Here is a 19,575-nt window from a genome sequence, read left to right as displayed (position 1 = left end):
AGTCAAGAGACAACTGACAGAATGGGAGAAAATATTTGCAAGCTATTCATCTGACAAAAGATTGATACCCAAAATATGTAAGAATCTCAAAACACTTAACAAAAATATAACAAGTGGGCATGTGATCTGAACAGACATTTCTCGAAGAGAGACCAATGGCTGATAAGTATGGGGGAAAATGCTCAATATCATTAGCCATCAGGGAAATGAAAATCAAGACCACAGTAAGAGATCATCTTACCCCAATTAGAATGGCTGTTATCAAAGGGACAACAACAGATGCTGGTGAGGCCATTGATAAAAAGGAACTCTTACACTCTGTTGGTGGGAATAGAAATTAATAAGCTATTATGGAGAACAGTATGGGGTTCTTAAAAATCTGAAAATAGATCTGCCATATGACCCAGCCATCCCACGTCTGAGTGTACATCCAAGGAAGTGAAGTCACAGATACCCGCACTCCCATGTACACTGCAGCGCTGGTTACAGTAGCCAAGCTGCAGGATCAACGTGGGTGCCCCTCAGTGGATGCGGGGGTGGGGGAAACGTGGTCAGTACACACAACGCACTGTTGCTCAGCCAGCGGGAAGAATGACGGCCTGGTAGCAAAATGGATGGAAGTGGAAGGCATTTTGTTAAGTGAAATAAACCAAGCATGGAAAGGTGAACACCACACATTAGATGTGGAAGCTTTAAAAAAAAATCCATCTGAATGTAGAATAGTGATTGGTAGAGGGTGGGGTTAAAGGGAGGTTGGATAATGGGAACCTGAATGCAGAAGGATGTGTTCCACTGTTGTGTAGCACAGTAGGGTGGCTGTAGTTCACAAGAACCTGTTACATATTATATGAAGAACCACAAGAGAGGAGCTCAAAGCATAAAGAAATAATGAACTAGAAGTGCTGATTACTGTGTGTTCATCAGCACATGCTATATGTCTTGAATGATCACACATTGAACCCCATAAGGATGGACAGTAATTACATGTTAATCAAGAAAATGTATAAAACCCTGTGAAATGTAAAAAAAAATAAATTTAGTAAAAATGATAATAATCATCATACAGGGTAAACCATGTTTTTTTTTTTTTTTTTTTTTTTTTTGACAGAGTGGACAGTGAGAGAGAGACAGAGAGAAAGGTCTTCCTTTGCCGTTGGTTCACCCTCCAATGGCCACCACAGCCAGCGCACTGCGGCCGGCGTACCGCGCTGATCGGATGGCAGGAGCCAGGTACTTCTCCTGGTCTCCCATGGGGTGCAGGGCCCAAGCACTTGGGCCATCCTCCACTGCACTCCCTGGCCACAGCAGAGAGCTGGCCTGGAAGAGGGGCAACCGGGACAGAATCCGGTGCCCCGACCAGGACTAGAACCTGGTGTGCCGGCGCCGCAAGGCGGAGGATTAGCCTAGTGAGCCGCGGCGCCGGCCCCATGGTCTTTTCTTACCTTAGTCTAAAGTCACTGGGCTGCCCTGAATTAAGGGTTTTGTTTTTGTTTTGTTTTTTAAATGAGGCAGGGCTGATGTTGGCACAACCAGTTAAACCATCACTTGCCACACCAGCGTTCTGTATTAGAACGCCAGTTCAAGTCCTGGCTACTGTGCTTCTGATCCAGCTTCCTGCTAGTGCACCTGGAAAGGCAACAGATAATGACTCGAGTGCTTGAGCCGCTACCACCCAAAGCGGAGACCCAGACGGAGTTCCAGGCTCCTGGCATTGGCCTGGCCCAGACCTGGCTGTTGTGGCCATTTGGAGAGTGAACCAATGGATGGAAGATCTGTTTCTCTCTCTCCTTCCCTCTCTCTGTCTCTGTCTCTCTGTCTCTGACTCTGGCTTTCAAATAATAAAGTAACATAGGGCAAATGTGTATCAGATTCCATAAAGAGACTTACCTGCTCTGCTTTTTATAATTGCTTTCATTTTAAGTTTATTTAAAAAATAGCATTTTCTTAAAAAAAAAAAAAAAGTTCAACTTAAGAATAATCAATGAGCTTTCCTTTTCTTTTTGGCAACCAGCCCACGAATGTAAGGAATCCTGAACTTGAACGAAATGGACTGTATCCGGCCTACACGGGATTGCCCGGATCACGGCATTCTTGCATTTTCCCTGGACAGTATAACCCATCTTTCATCAGCGATGAGAGCAGAAGAAGAGACTACTTCTAAATCCAGGAAACAGAGGGGGACCCATTGCTCTGAGCCAGTTCCCTGGGCTCTCCGTGGCTCGGAAGACTGCAGCAGGCACTGGCCGCTCCCAGGACTTGTCGGAGCCCCCGTGAGTGGCAAGCAGGAGGGACGAGTGTGAGGGACATGACCGCAGCGGAAGGGGACGGATGCATGTGGAACTGCAGGCTGCTCATCCAGCACCATTGTCGTTACTGTGAACGTGAACGTGAACGTAGGCCAGTGCCAGGAGAGTCTCTGAGTGACAGCAGCCCGGCACTGGGGCCAGAGGTGACTGTCAGCCGAGGCAGCCCAGTAGGCGTCTTCACCAGGACCCAGTTTTCCCTTAGTTTGCACTTTAGTAAATCGGGCAGGGAGGCTTCCTTTTGGATTTCTTTCAAGGCTGTTCCAGAAAGGAGGCTTCCTTTCCCGAAACGCCTCCACAGGTCGCGAGTTGGTGATTCATTTGCAGCCAGGCGCTGGCCCCCTGGTTGTTTTCCTGCCCAGTGCCTGTGTGCTGAACAGCAGGTGCGCATGAACGTACTACTAAGATTGAAGTTGCTGCGGCTGGGTGTACAGTGCGTCAGTGTTTCTCGGTCATCTTGAGCCACAATTTTTAAGCCAACACCCAAATAAGGAATTGAAATTTGTGAGGCATGGCACACAACGCCAGTTTGGGTTTTTAGTTAAGGTGATAACATTTTTCTAGGACTGGGTGTTTTTTTCCCCTCCCTTTACAGTTAAATCTCAATTTTTCAAATAAGTCGGGATTGTGGCAAAACGACAGTTGGTTTTAGTTAGAGGCATCCAGCTACCCTGTGGTGGGAACCAGCAGGCAGAGTGGCCAGGGGGCACCTGTCATCCGGGAGGGCATTGCATGGGGCCCAGGGCTCTGACCACCACCACTGAGGCCAGAGGATGCATAAATAAGTAGAAACAGGAAGCTGGATGCAGGGGTTGGAGCTGGTGTTTCACCACTGGAGGGAAAGGAGCCTGCTATGGTGGCCTCTGCAGCCGGGCGTGGTTAAAGGAACGGGCTGAGCAGGGAAGGGGGATTGCCAGCGTCACCGGTGCTTTGGGAAGCCCTGGGTTGCTGAGGAAGAAGAGGGAGCTAGGATGGAGCCGTGGGGCAGCGTGCTGACCTGTTAGTGCCGTGTCTTTGTGTCCGTAGTCTCGTCCAAAGGCTCGGTGCAAGCTTTCAACCACTCAAGGCTATTCATTGAGGAGATAACTTATTTTTTCTTACCCCGTCGTTTGTACCTCGTTCCGCTACTGTGTAGTACCCTACAGAAATGTGGTTAGAGTTCAGGTCAGCGTTGGAGAACTGAAGACTTCTGGCCAGGCAGGGCTGCGAGAGCTTGCCTTCCTTCGGCAAGGAAGTTGCACGCGCCTGGTTCATTCTGCCTGTGATGGAGGCCGTGGCCTGTGCTCAGCGCCCGCGGAACTGTGCTCCTGATCCCGCTTTTGGAACGCCCTGGGTGTGGGTGAAGTGAACTGAACACAGAGGCAGAATCGTCCCCACCCTGCCGCTGGGGGCGCAGTGGCACACCCACTTATGGAAATGGCGCAATTCCGCCTGGGCTTGGTGGTTTCTTCTTGAAACTCCTCAACGTGTGGTTTTCAGCGTGAGCTGCCATGTTCCTTGGTCTCCCTGACCAACCACCACCTGCTGGAGCAGGAACGCTGGTCAGGTGCAATGCGTTTTGCCAATTGCACGGCACTCATGAGCTAAATACAAAAAGAAATCTGGTTTTTGTCTGTGGATGCTAACTTGAATTTTCAAAGCATCGCCTTTTTGAATACTCGGGTCTTGGCGTCCGTCTCTCCATGGAACCAAATGGTCCTCTGTGCCCCACTGGCTCAGCCCTCACTGGAGAGCCCCGAGCCCCTGAACTCCAGTCGCCCGGGCCAATACACGTGGCTCCTTTTGAGGCAGCCTCGCTTCCCGGCCCTTCCGCAGCTACGGGAGGGGCCGCGGAGGGAGCCGTGCGCAGGAGCACGCTCTGCCTCGTGCTGACGTCACTCCAGCTCCTATTTCGGGGCCTGAAGCTGTAAGCTCCGCAGAACGAAGGGTTCTGTCCCCAAAGCAGTCTTGGGAAGGATCCCAAGCCCAGAAAAGAGTGAGCTTCAAGAATACCCTCCTGTTCCTGAGCCTTTTTTGAATGGAGTGGGTTCAGAGTGTTTGGTTTTTGTCGTCGTTTTACTGTGAAAAAAAGGAGGCGCCATGCAAGGTGGCGTCCACGCAGCCTCTGGTTTCCTGGAGGCTTGCTGAGGTGGGAAGGCGTGGGAAGAGCATAGCTGGCCTCCAGCGCCTGCTGCCCGTCTGGGGCTGACACCCGCGGAAGGATCCTGCTGAGGCCATGCGTGGCGAGAGCCTGTGGACGAGAGAGAGGGCAGGATCGCGCACACAGAAACGCCCTGGGTGGGACCCCACAGCGGGGGAGAGGTGGGAGGGAGGGGCAGGGGACCCTGCCTGTGGGACGCTTCAGCTGCTGCCGGGAAGAGCCAAGCCAGGTGGACCCATGTGTCCCAGAGCGCCCTGGGGCGCGGCTGCCCAGCCCCGGCTTGGTGTCGTTAGAGGGTCTTGACTTCCACCGAAGTGCCTTCTAGCCCCGGGCACTGGGCTGTTTCCTTAGGAGGGCACATTCACGTCGCTCGGTACCTGCCCTCACAGCACCCTTGTGAGGTTGCAGATGGAGGAGCCTTAAGAGAGGGTAGAGCGCTCCCCCGCTCGGGCCCTCACAGCCCTGTCTGCCGGCTCACACGTTCCTCCTTCCACCCGCGCCTGCCCACCCTCAGAGAGGGCAGGAGAGAATGTGCTTAAATACGTTTCTTTTAAAGAACCTTAATATTACTGAGCAGAAACCAAACAAAGCATGCGAAGGTGCTGAATGCCCTTTTGGAACTGTCCCTTCAGATTGGTTTTTAGATCTGTAGAAGCGGTTTGGTATGTGGCTTTGGCTGAGGGCGGGGCAAGGCGAGGACCCGGGTGTCTCAATCAGCACAGCCAGACTCACGCATCCACCTGCGGGCAGTTTTGCCTTATTCCCATAGTGAGGCCATGGCTCGGCTCGCAGGCGTTGAAAGCTGTTTTGGTGAACAGCTCAGACATTTGAATGTGAATGCTGACACATCTCCCTCTCTTGGGGGCCACCTGATTTTAGAAGCGCCAGAGCCGTTCAGAGCCACAGTTTCTGAGTGGATGGCACAGTCGGGCTGACTGATGGCACTTCAGGCCAGAAACCAAGGTAAGACTGGTGCGTTCCTGAAGGATTTAGATGGCCCAAAGGAGAGGGCTGCGTCTTTGGAAGATGAGGCCGGGGGGCTACCCACAAAGTGGCTCCGAGTGATGGCGTCCATCCAGGTGTGAGGGTTCCGGAGCAGGCACGTGGCTTTCTGGGGTCTCAATCAGTCCTCTGATGAGGTCCCCAGCCACCCTGCAGCTCTTGAACTTGGCCTGAGGAAGGAGAGCTGCCCTGCCCAGTGGCCTGTGGCTAAGCTTGGCTTCACCCACCCCCAGGAAGGGCTGTGGCCCGGAGCTCTGACTACACTGGCTTTGAGATGAGAGCACTTCTGTGGAGAGAGGAAGAACGTCGAGTTTGGAACGTCAGTGTTCGTGTTTTTGTTGAAGTTGCCTTTAATACCAGAGACAGTTTTTCTGTCTGCAAGGTTTGGTGGGGAGCAGAAGGAATGTCTTATTTCCTGCTGGTGGACAAAGCGTCGCCCCAAAGTTCTCGCGTGTTTTGGAGGTAGATGTGCTTCTGTAGACTTTGCCTTTGAATCTGGGTTCTCCTTTCCTCCAATCTCCAAAGATCAGAGCCAGTTAAAGCCGCAGGAGCACGGAAGCGCTAGATGCCGGTGACTTTCTACTACAGTATCTCTCACCTCATCTCATCTGCTGTAAGCTGCTCACTGGAGGCCTGTGAGACCAGGGGGAGCCAGGTCCCAGGCTGGCTCTGCCCACCGCCGCCAGGCCTTTTCAAGGAGAACATGTCAGAGAATTTGCATATTCAGTTCTGCTTTTATTTTGTTGTTGTTTTGTTTTGGGTGCCCAGTGCTTGGGGAAAGATGGGGTGGCGCTGTCTGCGTGGGAAACTGACCCAAATCCCCTCTCGTTCTGTGCTACCTTGGCCTGTTCTAAAAAGGAAATGATTGTTCCATCACGAGTTGCTGTGAGTTTTGTAGTCTGTGTTGCAGGATTTGTGGGTAAATGAAGTGTGAGGCTGGAATCTGAGCGTTTGGAGTTTTCACATTGTCCTGGATTTTTCTCTTTGTAACCCTTTAAGCCCCAGACCCTGGTTGACTGTGTTAAATCCATTATGAGAATGTTATTTAAAGTTGTGTTATCATTGCAACCTCCACTAATTATTCAGTACTGTAGCAGCAAAGTATTATTTGTAAGAATTTGGTTATTTTTATATTTGTATCCACTATAAGTCTGGCGTTCTAGTCAGTAAAATGATGCAATAAAACTAATATCATTTTCATCATTTCTCTCTTCATAAGCAAACTGGCCCAGAGAGCAGCAAAGCATCCTTCCCTGAGGGGATCACTCCTGCCTGGCTGCACGGGCACTGAATGATCGCCCTGTGCTCCGTGCCCAGTGGCGAGGAATGACCCTCTTGAATGCAGAGTGCATGTGTGGATGGACAGACGGGCGGGTGGGACTGACCCAGCCCGTCTCTGATAGAATGCCTGCCTCTGCTTCCGTTTTCTCTGTGAAGAGCATAAGTACAAAGTCTCGGGGTGACTGCCTCCCTGCGCCACTGCGTGCCAAGTCCTCAGATCTGGGAGGAGGAGAGATGGCACGCCTGGGTGCTGGCGGAGACAGTGGGCCACGGGCCTGACGCCTTGGGCGGCCGGGGCATGTGGCTGCAGCACCCAGTGCGTGTTCTTTGGGGAGTGGCTTTCGTGAATGCTCCCCGTGGAGAAAGCACGAGCCCTTCATGCACTTCCTGGCAAAAAGCCTGGCACTAGGGGAGGCCAACCCAGGAGTGTGGGACGTGACGGTGACCTCAGGGCTGTGGCCCCTGGAGCCATTTCTGAGTGGAGATGAGCAGCAGCAGCACTGGCCCAGTAACAGGGCCCCCTGAGCCCACAGCCAGAGCTCAGCCCCACACCCTCCTGTTCCTGCCCAGCTCGGCAGACATTCCAAACCACGTCATTTCCAGACTTTCACGCCCCTGATAGTGAGTTTTATTGTTAATTTTAGTTTTAGAAATTGTATGTATTTCAGATATGCAGCATGACGTTTTGATACACATAATGAAATGATCACAATAGGCAAGCAAACCAGCCTGTCCCTCGTGTCACACGGTTACCCCTTGGTTTGTGGACGTGTGGTAAGAACACCGAAAATTCGTGCTCAGCGGACGTTTCAGTAGGGAGTACAGTCCTCCTATCTGTGGTACCCACGCCGTGTGCACCACTCTGGGCAACTCGCAGTCACACAGGGTGGGGGAGACCGCCCCTCACCTACTTCTCCCCATTTTCCTCCTGGTCCCCTGCTCTGCTAGGTTGCTGGGTTTTGGAGTCTCTCACAGACACCACAATGTCTTTCTCCAGCCATCTGTTGATGAACTCTTCAGTGGTTGCCATAGCTTGGCATTGTAAATGATGTGCGCCCCGGGAACTGTTCCGACCCTGCAGTGGGAGGCCCTTCTGCTGTGCACAGCACATCGTGCCTCTCGCCTGCAGTGCCGAGCCTCCACCCGAGGGCTGGACCTGCGGGCAGGTAAAGATCTCAAAAATATTTTTAGACACTTGGACACCAAAGACATTCACGGTGGGCTGTGAGCCATTTTCCAGCGAGAAGCAGCAAGGGGGCGCAGTGGAGACAGCATGCAGGTAGGGGCATCCTCCTGACCCGGGGAAGAGGCCACAGGGCAGCTTTCAGATCCCAGAACTGGACTTCGGCATCGGGCAGCCAGCCACACAGCCAGTGGGGACTGCAGGGGGTGAGACACCAGGAATAAAGGTTCTCGTGTTGATTTTTACTGCCCTCCAGGTTCAGAATTAAAACTTGTAGTAATGGGGCTGGCACTGTGGTATAGCGGGTAAAACTGCTGCCGGCTGGGCCAACATCCCATATGGATGCTGGTTCTAGTCCCAGCTGCTCCTTTTCCAATCCCACTCTGCTATGGCCTGGGAAAGCAGTAGAAGATGGCCCAAGTGCTTGGGTACCTGCACCTGTGTGGGAGACCTGGAAGAAGCTCCTGACTCCTCGCTTCGGATTGGCCCAGCTCTGGCCATTGCAGCCATCTGGGGAGTGAACCAGCGGATAGAAGACCCCTCTCTCCCTCTCCCTCTCCCCCTCCCCCTCCCCCTCCCCCTCCCCCTCCCCCTCCCCCTCCCCCTCTCCCTCTCCCTCTCCCTCTCTGTAACTCTGCCTTTCAAATAAATAAATCTAAAAAACAAAACACTGCTGGTACAAGACACCCTCAGCTGCTTTTCCCAGCTCATGATGTCAGGACTAAGAATCTGTTGCGCTCTCTCAGCCTCAGCATCCTGGTCGGGAAAGTAGGGATGATAATTATTGCCTTGCAGAGTGGTGAAGATCACAAGGGGAAATGGAAGCATTTTGTTAACTATGAAGACGCGGCTCACGTTCGTTCTCTTCAATAGGACCCTCTCGTCACCAACAGAAGGAAAAGCGGTTGCAGGAGTGATGGGTCATTCTGCTGCTAATCAGTAGTACTGCCCAGGACCTTGGCTTGTCCGAGCGTCTGCATTCAACCCCCCCCCCCACACACACACACACACACTCCTCCAACCACCTGAAGGCGGTGGGGGCATTAATGGGCTCAAAATCCTAACTCTGTAGGGACAGGAATCAGCACTATCATGTGAGACATTGCATGTTCAGTGCCCGGCACCCCACAGGCTTTCACTAAAACGACGCAGGCGCGTTAATCATCCCTCAGAATACATGCGTAAAAGTGAAAGGTTCTGGAGATCTAGCGCCCCTAGTGGCTGCAGGCTGTTGGCTGGCTGATAGCCGAGGAATCCGAGTAGAGCTGGGCGAGAGGTGGGCTGCTCAGGGGTTCTTGTCTTCCGCATAAGAAAGAATTCAGACGCGAGACCGCCGCGAGAAGCGGTCAGGCAGGCGGCGAAGTGGATAATGAAGGGAGCGCCCCTGATAGGCCAGGCGGCCGTCTCAGGCGAGGGCTGAGAGTACAGCCTGCCCTCAGAAGGGACTTTCTATGGACGTGAGTGTGGGGCCCTGTTCCTCTTCTGGGAAGTTGCGGGTAGGGCTTCCTGGATGTGGAGTTCCAGAATCCTCCCAGGTGTTATCAGCACAGTGTTATCGGACCTAATAGGTTCCTTGGGCAGGGCAATGGGCATTCCTCAGAGCTGGCCCCAGGGAGAGGGTGGCAGCCACCCGGCCAGGGTTCCGGAGCAAGAGCTGTTGGCACAGGTGTACTCGCTGCTCTGCTCCCAGGGCTTGTTTCTTCGTCTCATTGCACACAAATTCATTTTCTTAAAAAGTCCTCACCTTCTTCCCGTTTTCTTCGGCCCCTCATACACTCACAGGCTATGACGCTGAACGGGGGCCCTTAGCAAAGATCGCGTGTAGCCGAGCTCAGGTGGGCATCTGTGGGGAGGCGGCTTTAAAGATGTACTAGGAAGCCCTTCTGCGTGGAGCAGCTGTGGAATGGGATACAACTCAGCGGTTGCAAGAGACCCACTGCGGCAGACTTAAGCGTGGGCGCATCCCACAAACAGCGCGCTAAGTGAAAAATCGGTGGGCGCCAAAGGCTGCGGCCTGTGTGGCTCCAGGTCTAATATGTTCCTGAAAGGAGATCCACAGAGACAGGAAACCGGGAGCGCTTGCCTGGAGGCTGAGGCGGGGGGGATAGTTACTGTCCTCCGGGTGTGTTCTGCCTTCCTCCGGCTCGGCTCGCACAAGGTCGGCTCTAGCTCCCCAGCCCTCTGAAGTGTGGCCATGGGACTTGCCTTGCACAAAGAAGTGGGAGTGGAAGTGCAGTTTGTCACTTTGGGGAGGAGAGTGTGTGGAGCTGCCGGCTTTCCCCACCACAGTCATGGGGAATGGGTGTTGGGATGGCACCGCTGTGGGCTGGGACCCCGAGCGCCCAAGGTGGACACAGCCCCTTCCTGCTCGGGATGGACATAAGGGAGCGGAAGCAGACTTTGGCTGTGATGAGGTGTCGCGGGAAAGCTGGTGAGATGAGTCGGGCTTGGTGTCCTGTGCCCATGACAGTTTGTGAGACTGGACACAACGGTGAGAAGAGAAGAAGCGGAGTTTTACTGGAATGGAAGACAGAGAAGCTCTGAGCAAGTTGGGGGGTGGGGCGCTGGTGGAGACAGGCCAAACCCCTGAGGTCTCACGGTCTAGGGGTGTTTGTATGTCTTTAACACGTCATCTCCGAAGAGCAGATGTAGTGGTTATACATTAGCTACCGCGAAGGCAGGTGCAGTCTTAATGGAGCCCTTGCTAATTTGTTTTTAGTCAAAACCTAAATCTTGTCCTTCGACAAATGTTTGTTAGGATGGACTTTTGTCCTGTTTTGTCTGGTGTGTAGGTGCTGGCAAGGAGCTGTGGGCTGGAGTTAGTCTGGCCTGCTTCTAGTCCCGGGCTCCCGCACAGGCCCTGAGGTTTAGGTGCTGTGTTGTGAACGCAACATTTCTGAGCCCCTCGGAGGAGCACATCTCTCCAGGAGTAGCACGGCAGTGCTCGTGCAGCTCAACATGACCGCATGCCTCCTGCGCCCATGCCATGGGTCGTTTATGATTCTGGTGGGAATTCTGCCACTAGGTTGTTTGAATTTTTTTTTTTAACAAGTGTTCAAATCAGAAACACCGAGCGAATGGGTCCCATTTGGGGAACCTGCTATGTGACACTTTGTGTTATGGATGGGCTTGTGATCCAGAATGACCTCGTTTGAAACTCCCGTCCTTGCTTGTTAACTGCAGGTGCTTTGTAAATTTCCCAGCTAATCCAAACATTAGCTTTCCCCTCTTCAAGGTACAGGTAATGATCATACCTAATTCAGAGGGCTGTTGAGGGACTGGATTATAGGATTCGTCTACAGTTGACAGCATATTCGGGGTAGGCAGAATGCAGCCAAGGCTCTGGGCCTGCGATGAAGCAGCCGCAGAATACATGTAAATGCATCAGAGGCTCCACACTTGAAGCAGCTGTTTTGCAATTTAGACTAAAAAAAAAAAAAACAGCTAGAAGACTAATTACTCCACCCTTCCCTCCTTGCTGCGCCGTTATGCAAGTCCCACTATGAGACATTATCCCTGAGGTGTCATTAACACCAGTAGGACAAGCGTCCTGTTGGACAGTCCACCATAAATCTGTAATCTGCACGGAACGCTGTCTATGGTTAGCCTGGTGATGGCAGCTCGTCAGGGAGCAAGGTCCGTCTTTTCCATCTTCCACGCCCGCTATTCCCGACACGGGCTGGTGTAGCGCTCCCTTCCTAGCACGCATCCAGCCGACTCCTCCCTGCACACCGAGGCACTGGGCTGTGGGCTGGGCTGCAGTCGTCCTCACCGGGAAAACGAGAGCAGCTGACACCCACGCGCCTGGCAGCGTGGAAGGGGAGACCTGCCTGCCTGTGGAGGTGGGGATGCTGGGTGAGGGGGAGGCTGGCACACTGGGCTGAGGACGAATGCAGAAAACGAGCCAGGCGTTTTTCAAAAAAGTGAGGTTTACTCAATTTAAATGCTGTCACTCGAGATAAAGACCTTTCTGTTTTTTTAGATATAAAATCCTCTTTATTTTGTGGAATAGTGGAGATAGAAGACAGAGTCTCTGTCCTGTGGTTCCCAGATCTGGTCCGTCCCCTCCAGAATCAGGGTGTTTTGGTTGCTCGCTTGCTTTTTCTTTTTGACACATCGCTAGTTGGAATCCGTGAGCCACTGCTGTGGTCTAACGCTGCTGGTTTACGAGAGGAAATGGAGCAGCAGCGAGGCTGGGTTACTTTTCCCCAATTTCCGAACGTGCCTGCTCGTGCTTTCCCCAGCAGACGGAAGCAGCATCGTGCGGTGGGTTGGGGTGCAGGCTTCAGAGACAGATATGGCTGCGAATTCTGGGCCCACACGAGGTCCTTCCTTCCTGGGATAGGGACTTGGTAAGGCCATGACAGCCCTCAGATCTCTGTTATTGCTTTCTGCTTTGAAAACTAGGATGGGGCCGGCACTGTGGCTTAGGGGTAAAGCCGCCACCTGCAGTGCTGGCATCCCATATGGGCACCGGTTCAAGTCCCGGCTGCTCCAACTTCTGATCCAGCTCTCTGCTGTGGCCTGGGAAAGCAGTAGAGGATGGCCCAAGACCTTGGGCCCCTGCATCTGTGTGGGAGATCCAGAAACAGCTCCTGGCTCCTGGTTCCAGATCAACTCAACTCTGGCTGTTGCGGCCATTTTGGGAGTGAACCAACAGATGGAATATTCTCTCTCTCTCTCTACCTCTCTGTAACTCTGTCTTTTAAATAAATTAATTAATTAAAAAAAAAAACTAGGGTAGTTCTGGCATAAAAAAGAAGTCCCCTTTTCAAGGGCAGAATTGGGCTGATTGTAGACTTCTGCACAGCAACACAGCAAGCCAGAAGCAACGAATGAGATGCTTCATTCATTCATGAAGGCAACAGGCAGACCTTGTTCAACAGAAAAGATTCTGGGGAACCTGACTCCCAAGGAAAAACGCTCCATGCGAAGTGTTGCTGACTAGGGGAGGAAGCAGAACAATGTGGGCATGGAAAAGAATGAATGCTAAAAATAGAAAAAAATTAAGATTTGGAAATATAATATTATGAGAAAACACATCAATCAAAACTTTTTTTTTTTTTAGCAAAGCAAAATTTATTTAAGTCAGAACCCTCCTGCTGCAGCAGCCAGCAGGAGGCTCCAAGAGAGGAAGACCCCAGTCTAAACTTTTGAATTGCACGCTTTATTTATTTATTTTTTTGACAGGCAGAGTGGACAGTGAGAGAGAGACAGAAAGGTCTTCCTTTGCCGTTGGTTCACCCTCCAATGGCCGCCGTGGCCGGCGCACTGCGCTGATCCGATGGCAGGAGCCAGTTACTTCTCCTGGTCTCCCATGCAGGTGCAGGGCCCAAGCACTTGGGCCATCCTCCACTGCACTCCCGGGCCACAGCAGAGAGCTGGATTGGAAGTGGAGCAGCTGGGACTCGAACCGGTGCCAATATGGGATGCCAGCACTGCAGGCGGTGGCTTTACCTGCTACATCACAGTGCCGACCCCTCTAGCTTACTTCTAATACCTAATACAATATAAATTGTTATTCTGTATTGTTTGGGAATAATGACAAGAAAAAGTCTGTTCACATTCAGTGCAGATGCAATTAAAAAGAAATTTCTGTGCACAGTTGGTTGAATCTATGGAGGCAGAGCCCACAGGTGTGGTAGCCTGACTGTGTTATAAAACCCTGACAATATACAAATAATTATTTTTTAAATAGATATGGCCCAGCACAGGTCCTCGCACAGTGTAGGCATGCGCAGATGCTAGGGGTATTCTTGCTTTCTTGTGGGAGAGAATAAGCTTTAGACCCCAGCACTTTATGAGTTGGGGTTCTGTGTTGCAGAGATGCACCCCAATCTGTGTGGGTTACTGAAGGATATCAGGTGGCTGACACATTCTCCAGGGGGCACTTGGAAGATCCCCAGATGGGAGCAGTGGCCAGCTCACCCAGCGGGGGATACTGCTCTGAAGACAGCCCCACTGCCGCCGCCACAGGGCACAGACCCTGCACCCCTCCAACTGGCCCCAGGCAGGATGCTGGCACCCCAGGCTCCACTGCCCTGGAAAGCCAGAAAAGTGGACGCCGCCTCTGCCCAGCTTACCTTGGTTTCTCTGTTCTAAATCCAAGCCCTGTGCAGGTGTCTCTGATTTGAGTCCATTTACAGCACTCAGAGACCAGAGAGACTGCAAAAGCAAGGTGCTGGCTTCTGCTTGCAGAGGCTGCACTCCTGCTGTGTGGACGGACCTTCAGCCATAGGAAAGGCAGGCACAGATGCTGAGCAGCCTCACGCGAGGCAGCCCTAGCCACTGAATAGACCTTACAAAGCTCAGCGATCCAAACACCAAAAGGATCCCCAAAGCACTTTACTCATTCACGACTGTGGGGTCCATATCTGTGGATTCAGCCAATCAGGGATCAAAAATATTCAGGAAAAGAAAAGTTTCATCAGTACTGGGCATGTGCAGGCTGTTTTTTATTCCCTACCCAGCACGGAATAGCCTGTATTTACATGACGTCCATGCTGTATTGGGTGTTATGTGTAATCGGAGATGATTGAGAATACACAGGAGGATTGTGTAGGTTTTGCAGACAGGGTTTGGGGAGCTGCAGAGGATCGTGGAGCCAGCCTCACGTGGATACCAGATTGACTGTATTTGCATAATATTCCAAGATCTCAGAGAAAGAGCCCTCCTGCAACGTGACTGCGTTATCAGAGACCTCTTAAATCTTAGCTGAAAGAGGGATTGAGTTAATGTTATTTAAACAAAAACTGTAAAGGAAAATTTAAAAAACTAAGGATTCATAGCAAATGCCATACAGAGGGTTAATTTATCTCAGTGTTCCGGGAACTCATGTGAAGTAACGTTAGAAAGAAGAGAAAACCACAAGAACCCAGTCAGTCCATGGGCAAAGGATGCAGACGGGCGTGATTGTCGGGGAGAGACGCAGGAGGACAGCTGCGATGGGCAGTGTGTCCTCATGCTGGGGAGGGAGGGGGACTGTCGTTGGGGGCCAAGCATCTTGTGTGCCTCTTCATGGCAGGCTCAGAGTCCCCACTTCCTAAGTGAGGACGTGAAGTGTGAGAAGGGCTGGGGCTTGTTGACCATCACCTCTTGGCAAAGCAGAAACTGAACACGAGACTGTCAGGCCCCAGGGATCTGGGTCCTTCCAGCCCCCAAGCTGCCTGTCTAGTCACAGGGATGAACCAAACCAAATGCTCTTCACCTGTTACCAAAACCCAGCGTTGATGAGAGAGCAGGAGAAAAATCTCAAGAGACTATGTGGGTGGTGAGTAAATTAATCAAACATTTGAGATCTATCACTGCTTTTTTTTTTTAAGCTTATTTTTTGACAGGTAGAGATATAGACAGTGAGAGAGAGAGACAGAGAGAAAGGTCTTCCTTCCGCTGGTTCACTCCCCAAATGACCGCTATGGCCGGTGCTGCGCCGATCTGAAGCCAGGAGCCAGGTGCTTCCTCCTGGTCTCCCATGTGGGTGCAGGGCCCAAGCACCTGGGCCATCCTGCACTGCCCTCCCGGGCCACAGCAGAGAGCTGGACTGGAAGAGGAGCAACCGGGACTAGAACCCAGTGCCCTTATGGGATGCTGGCGCCGCAGGCAGAGGATTAACCAAGTGAGCTACGGCGCTGGCCCCTATCACTGCTTATTAAGAGCCATAAAAAATGTTGATTTCCACTGACCTATTAACTCTACTCTGGAAGAATATTCTCTAAAGGAATAATTCATACATGGCAGCAGTTATGGGCAAGAAGATATTCCTGGTGGATTTAGAGCTGTGCCGGCTGCTGTCTCGAATTGCCTAGCCAGATTGGCACATGCCTAATCTCCCCTTCAAAGGATATTATGAGGGGTCGTCACAAAGCTCATGGAAAATGACTATTAAGAAAACAACTGCATACATTTAAAATGTTTTACACCAGAATGAGCTTACCATTTAATTCCATTTTCCACAAGCTTTTAGAAGTATACTTGTATGTCGCTATTTGTTATAACTATCATGTAATAAACAGAGAAAAGATCTTAAAGAGTTTGTTGTTAAAAAGTGTGTGAGGGCAGTCCTGTGGGTGGCAGGGTTAAGGAGTGAAGAGAGCTTTCACTTTTCATATTTCTGTATTCCTGGAAATTTTTTGGCCGGCACTGCAGCTCATTAGGCTAATCCTTTGCCTGCGGCTCTGGCACACCGGGTTCTAGTCCTGGTTGGGGCGCTGGATTCTGTCCCAGTTGCCCCTCTTCCAGGCCAGCTCTCTGCTATGGCCCGGGAAGGCAGTGGAGGATGGCTCAAGTGCTTGGGCCCTGCACCTGCATGGGAGACCAGGAGAAGCACCTGGCTCCTGGCTTCGGATCAGTGCGGTGCGCCGGCCACAGCACACCAGCCATTGGAGGGTGAACCAATGGCAAAGGAAGACCTTTCTCTCTGTCTCTCTCTCTCTCACTGTCCACTCTGCCTGTCAAAAAAAAAAAAAAAAAAAAAAAGTGTGTGAGGGCAGTCCTGTGGGTGGCAGGGTTAAGGAGTGAAGAGAACTTTCACTTTTCATATTTCTGTATTCCTGGAAATTTTTTATAAATGTTTTATAATTTCAGAAAATAAGAAAAAATGGGCAAGATAAAAGCTTGAAAATAAACTCACCGAAACACTGACAATTCCAGGGTAGAAAGATTTATCCCTCTTTCTTCACTTTCAGATTTTCTTTGTAATATGTAGCTAAAAATTATTTTACAAAACTTTTTAAAAAGATTTATTTATCTACTCGAAAGGCAGGAAAGATTACACCTGCTGTTTGGTTGGTTCACTCCCTAGCTAACCACAACAGCTGGGGCTGGGCCGGTCGGAAACCAGGAGCTTCATCCAGGTCTCCCATTTAGGTAGCAGGGGTCCAACTATTTGGGCCATCTTTTGTTGCTTTTCCCAGGCCATTAGCAGGGAGCTAGATCAGAAGTGGAACAGCTGGGACACGAACCTGTATCCTTTGGAATGCTGGCATCGCAGGCAGTGGCTTTACCTGCTATGCCACAGTGCCAGCCCCCAATACATTTTTTTTCAATAGAAAATGTATCCTTCTAAAATTAAAATACAGTTCCAGTTTTTACCGAGTTGCAGTGATAGCAGTTTATGTTCCCTGGGAGGTCACTGTGACCTGGGTATCACTATGCATAAGGGGAAGGTCCAGGGGGCTGAGGAATTTGCCAGCCCCCGGAGCTGGGTCTCGAGTGCGCTTAGACCCGTCTGGCTCCTAAGTCTGCACACGTTCACTGCACCTGCCCTCAGGACTCTCCCTCTGAAGCCCTGGGCCCGAGAAGTTCTTGAGTGATCAGCTTCTTGGAAATCCATGACAGGTGGTAATAACAAGCAGAATCATCAGCCACTGGTATTGACCTAGATGTGATAAGAAGGCCAAGGTATTGGAAGTGACCCTTAGCATGAAAGGACATAGGGCATTGGGGTTTGCGAGGGGGAGCCATAGGGAGCCACTTGCCCCATTCTCCGGGATAAGCCCATGCCCAAGAGAGGACTAAGACAAGGACTGAACTGTGAGTTGGGTTTTTGTAGCTGATTCCACGTAGTGCCGTGATTCGTTTTTGTCCTGTTCCTGACGATCCCCTAACCTTTGCCAACAAGCTGAAACTCACATTATAGCAAGGAGGGCACACTGCTTTTGGCGCCCTTGCCCCACAATCCTATGCTCTTGTCCAGAGAGCTAATCTGGGCTCACCTGCAGGAACATTGGCACATCGAGGCTGTTAGTGTCTCCTGATTGGCAGTTTTCTCTTCTCCTCTTCAGTGGGAAGTAGGTCAAAAAGCACTCTGGCTTCCACGCCGGTGACTCCCACATTTCCATGATTCCTAACTTCCTGCTAGCTCCCGTGTCATCACCCATTAGGCTATAAGCAGAGACCTCGGCTTCATTCAGCTTTTTGTTTTGGAGTCAAAACCCACTTCCTTCTGTTCACACATAGCAAATGCTTAATAAATATTTGTAAAATTGGCTTTCATATCGACGCCGTATGCTCCGTTCTCTGCCCCCTCTCGCTGGCAGTTGGCTGGAAATCAAACTGGCCTCTTTGGTTAATTGATTCTTTTTTTTTTTTTTTTTTTTTGACAGGCAGAGTGGACAGTGAGAGAGAGACAGAGAGAAAGGTCTTCCTTTACCATTGGTTCACCCCCACAGTGGCCGCTCCGGCGGCACGCTGCGGCCAGCACACCGCTGGCTGATCTGAAGCTAGGAGCCAGGTGCTTCTCCTGGTCTCCCATGCAGGTGCAGGGCCCAAGGACTTGGGCCATCCTCCACTGCACTCCCGGGCCACAGCAGAGAGCTGGCCTGGAAGAGGGGCATCCGGGACAGAATCCGGCGCCCCGACCGGGACTAGAACCCGGTGTGCCGGCGCCACAGGCGGAGGATTAGCCTAGTGAGCCGTGGCGCCGACCTGGTTAATTTATTCTTAAACGTCCTTGTGAGTATGACACCCAGAGGTACTTCAGGGGTGCTGTGCTTATTATAGACTATTGTGTCATACCTCAGAGCAAGGTTCATGTCCAGGGCTCTCTGGCCCTATCAGCAGTAATAATTTCCAGAGCTCTTACTAATTACTTTGAAACTATCAATGTGAAAATATGTGGGTGATAAAACCCAGTAGGGAATCAGTTGACTCAGGGAAGGCTAAAAATGGAAAGCAGCTCAGGAAGTGCTGGAACGCCACTCAGCCCCCATGCCCATTCCCAGACGAGGAAACCAAAGTCGGAGCTTCCCAGGCTTCTGCAGCAGTTCATGGAAAGACTGGAAGAGTCCAGGCCCAGGCACCGGGTTTGTCACGCCTTCCAGAGCATGTGTTAGCATTAAAGCTGTTTCATAAAAGTACTGAGCTATGGGAGAGTGCAGGAGGGAGAGCAGGCCGCGAGGCCCAGCCGTGATGACGGCCGTGTCACCGAGGCTTCTGGGAGAAGAGCTGGCGGGGGCGCGTCCCCGGGGTGCAGGGCAGGCCTAGACAAGCGGGGAGGCAAAACCACACCGTGCTGTGCAGAGCAGAGCGTGGAGCCCAGTCCCAGGCCGACCACCTCGCCCCTGCTGCTTAACTTTCTCTCTGGCCCCGAGTTTTAAGACTGACTGCTCGGAGACAGTGGTATCTGGAACATTCACCTCAGTGCCAGGAAGGAGCCCTGGGAGACGGTGGCTTGTGAAACCCTCATGGAGGTCAAGTTCGCCGTCGTGCTAGGAGGCTGAAAGTGAGCACCCGTTCCCCTGTCCATCCTTAGGATACTGCAGGCTTTGATGAGCTCTTATATTGGGGCGAGAGGACCTGTGCTCACCACCTGTTAGCTTCTAGATGAGGGGTTGGCCAACAGCATCCCAGGGGTTAGATTCAGCCAGCTGCCTGTTTTGGGTATAATAAGCTAAGGGGAATTTTTATATCGTTTAAATCACCAAATAAATAGGAAGAATTGTATTTTGTAAAATGGGAGAATTCTATAGGATCCAAACTTTAGTGTTTATAAGTGAGATTTCATTGGGAAGCAGCCACTCTGTGTATGGTCTACAGCTGCTGGCGTACTGTAAGTTTTGGACAGAGTCTATGTGATGTTCTCATCTTCTCACACTGAGACTTGGCGTAGTACACATCACGGTGGTGCAGTTATAACTCAACAGTATGTCAAGTGCCACATATATGAC

At 51.4% G+C, this 19,575-nt stretch overlaps 1 protein-coding gene across 1 annotated transcript in view; it reads left to right on the top strand.

Moving 5' to 3' along the window:
• HEG1 (heart development protein with EGF like domains 1) overlaps positions 1-6,645 on the top strand; it is a 91,458-nt gene extending 84,813 nt beyond the window's left edge. The window contains exon 17 of the mRNA XM_051859197.2: positions 2,012-6,645. Coding sequence (XP_051715157.2) covers positions 2,012-2,161 — 150 coding nt within the window. The 3' untranslated portion in view covers positions 2,162-6,645. The remainder of the gene's footprint in view (positions 1-2,011) is intronic.
• Positions 6,646-19,575: the final 12,930 nt, after the last annotated feature.

Source organism: Oryctolagus cuniculus, chromosome 4 (assembly GCF_964237555.1).
Source record: "Oryctolagus cuniculus chromosome 4, mOryCun1.1, whole genome shotgun sequence".
NCBI lineage: Eukaryota > Metazoa > Chordata > Mammalia > Lagomorpha > Leporidae > Oryctolagus > Oryctolagus cuniculus.
Note: the sequence above shows the minus strand (reverse complement) of the source record. Positions and strands in the feature narration are given on the sequence as shown.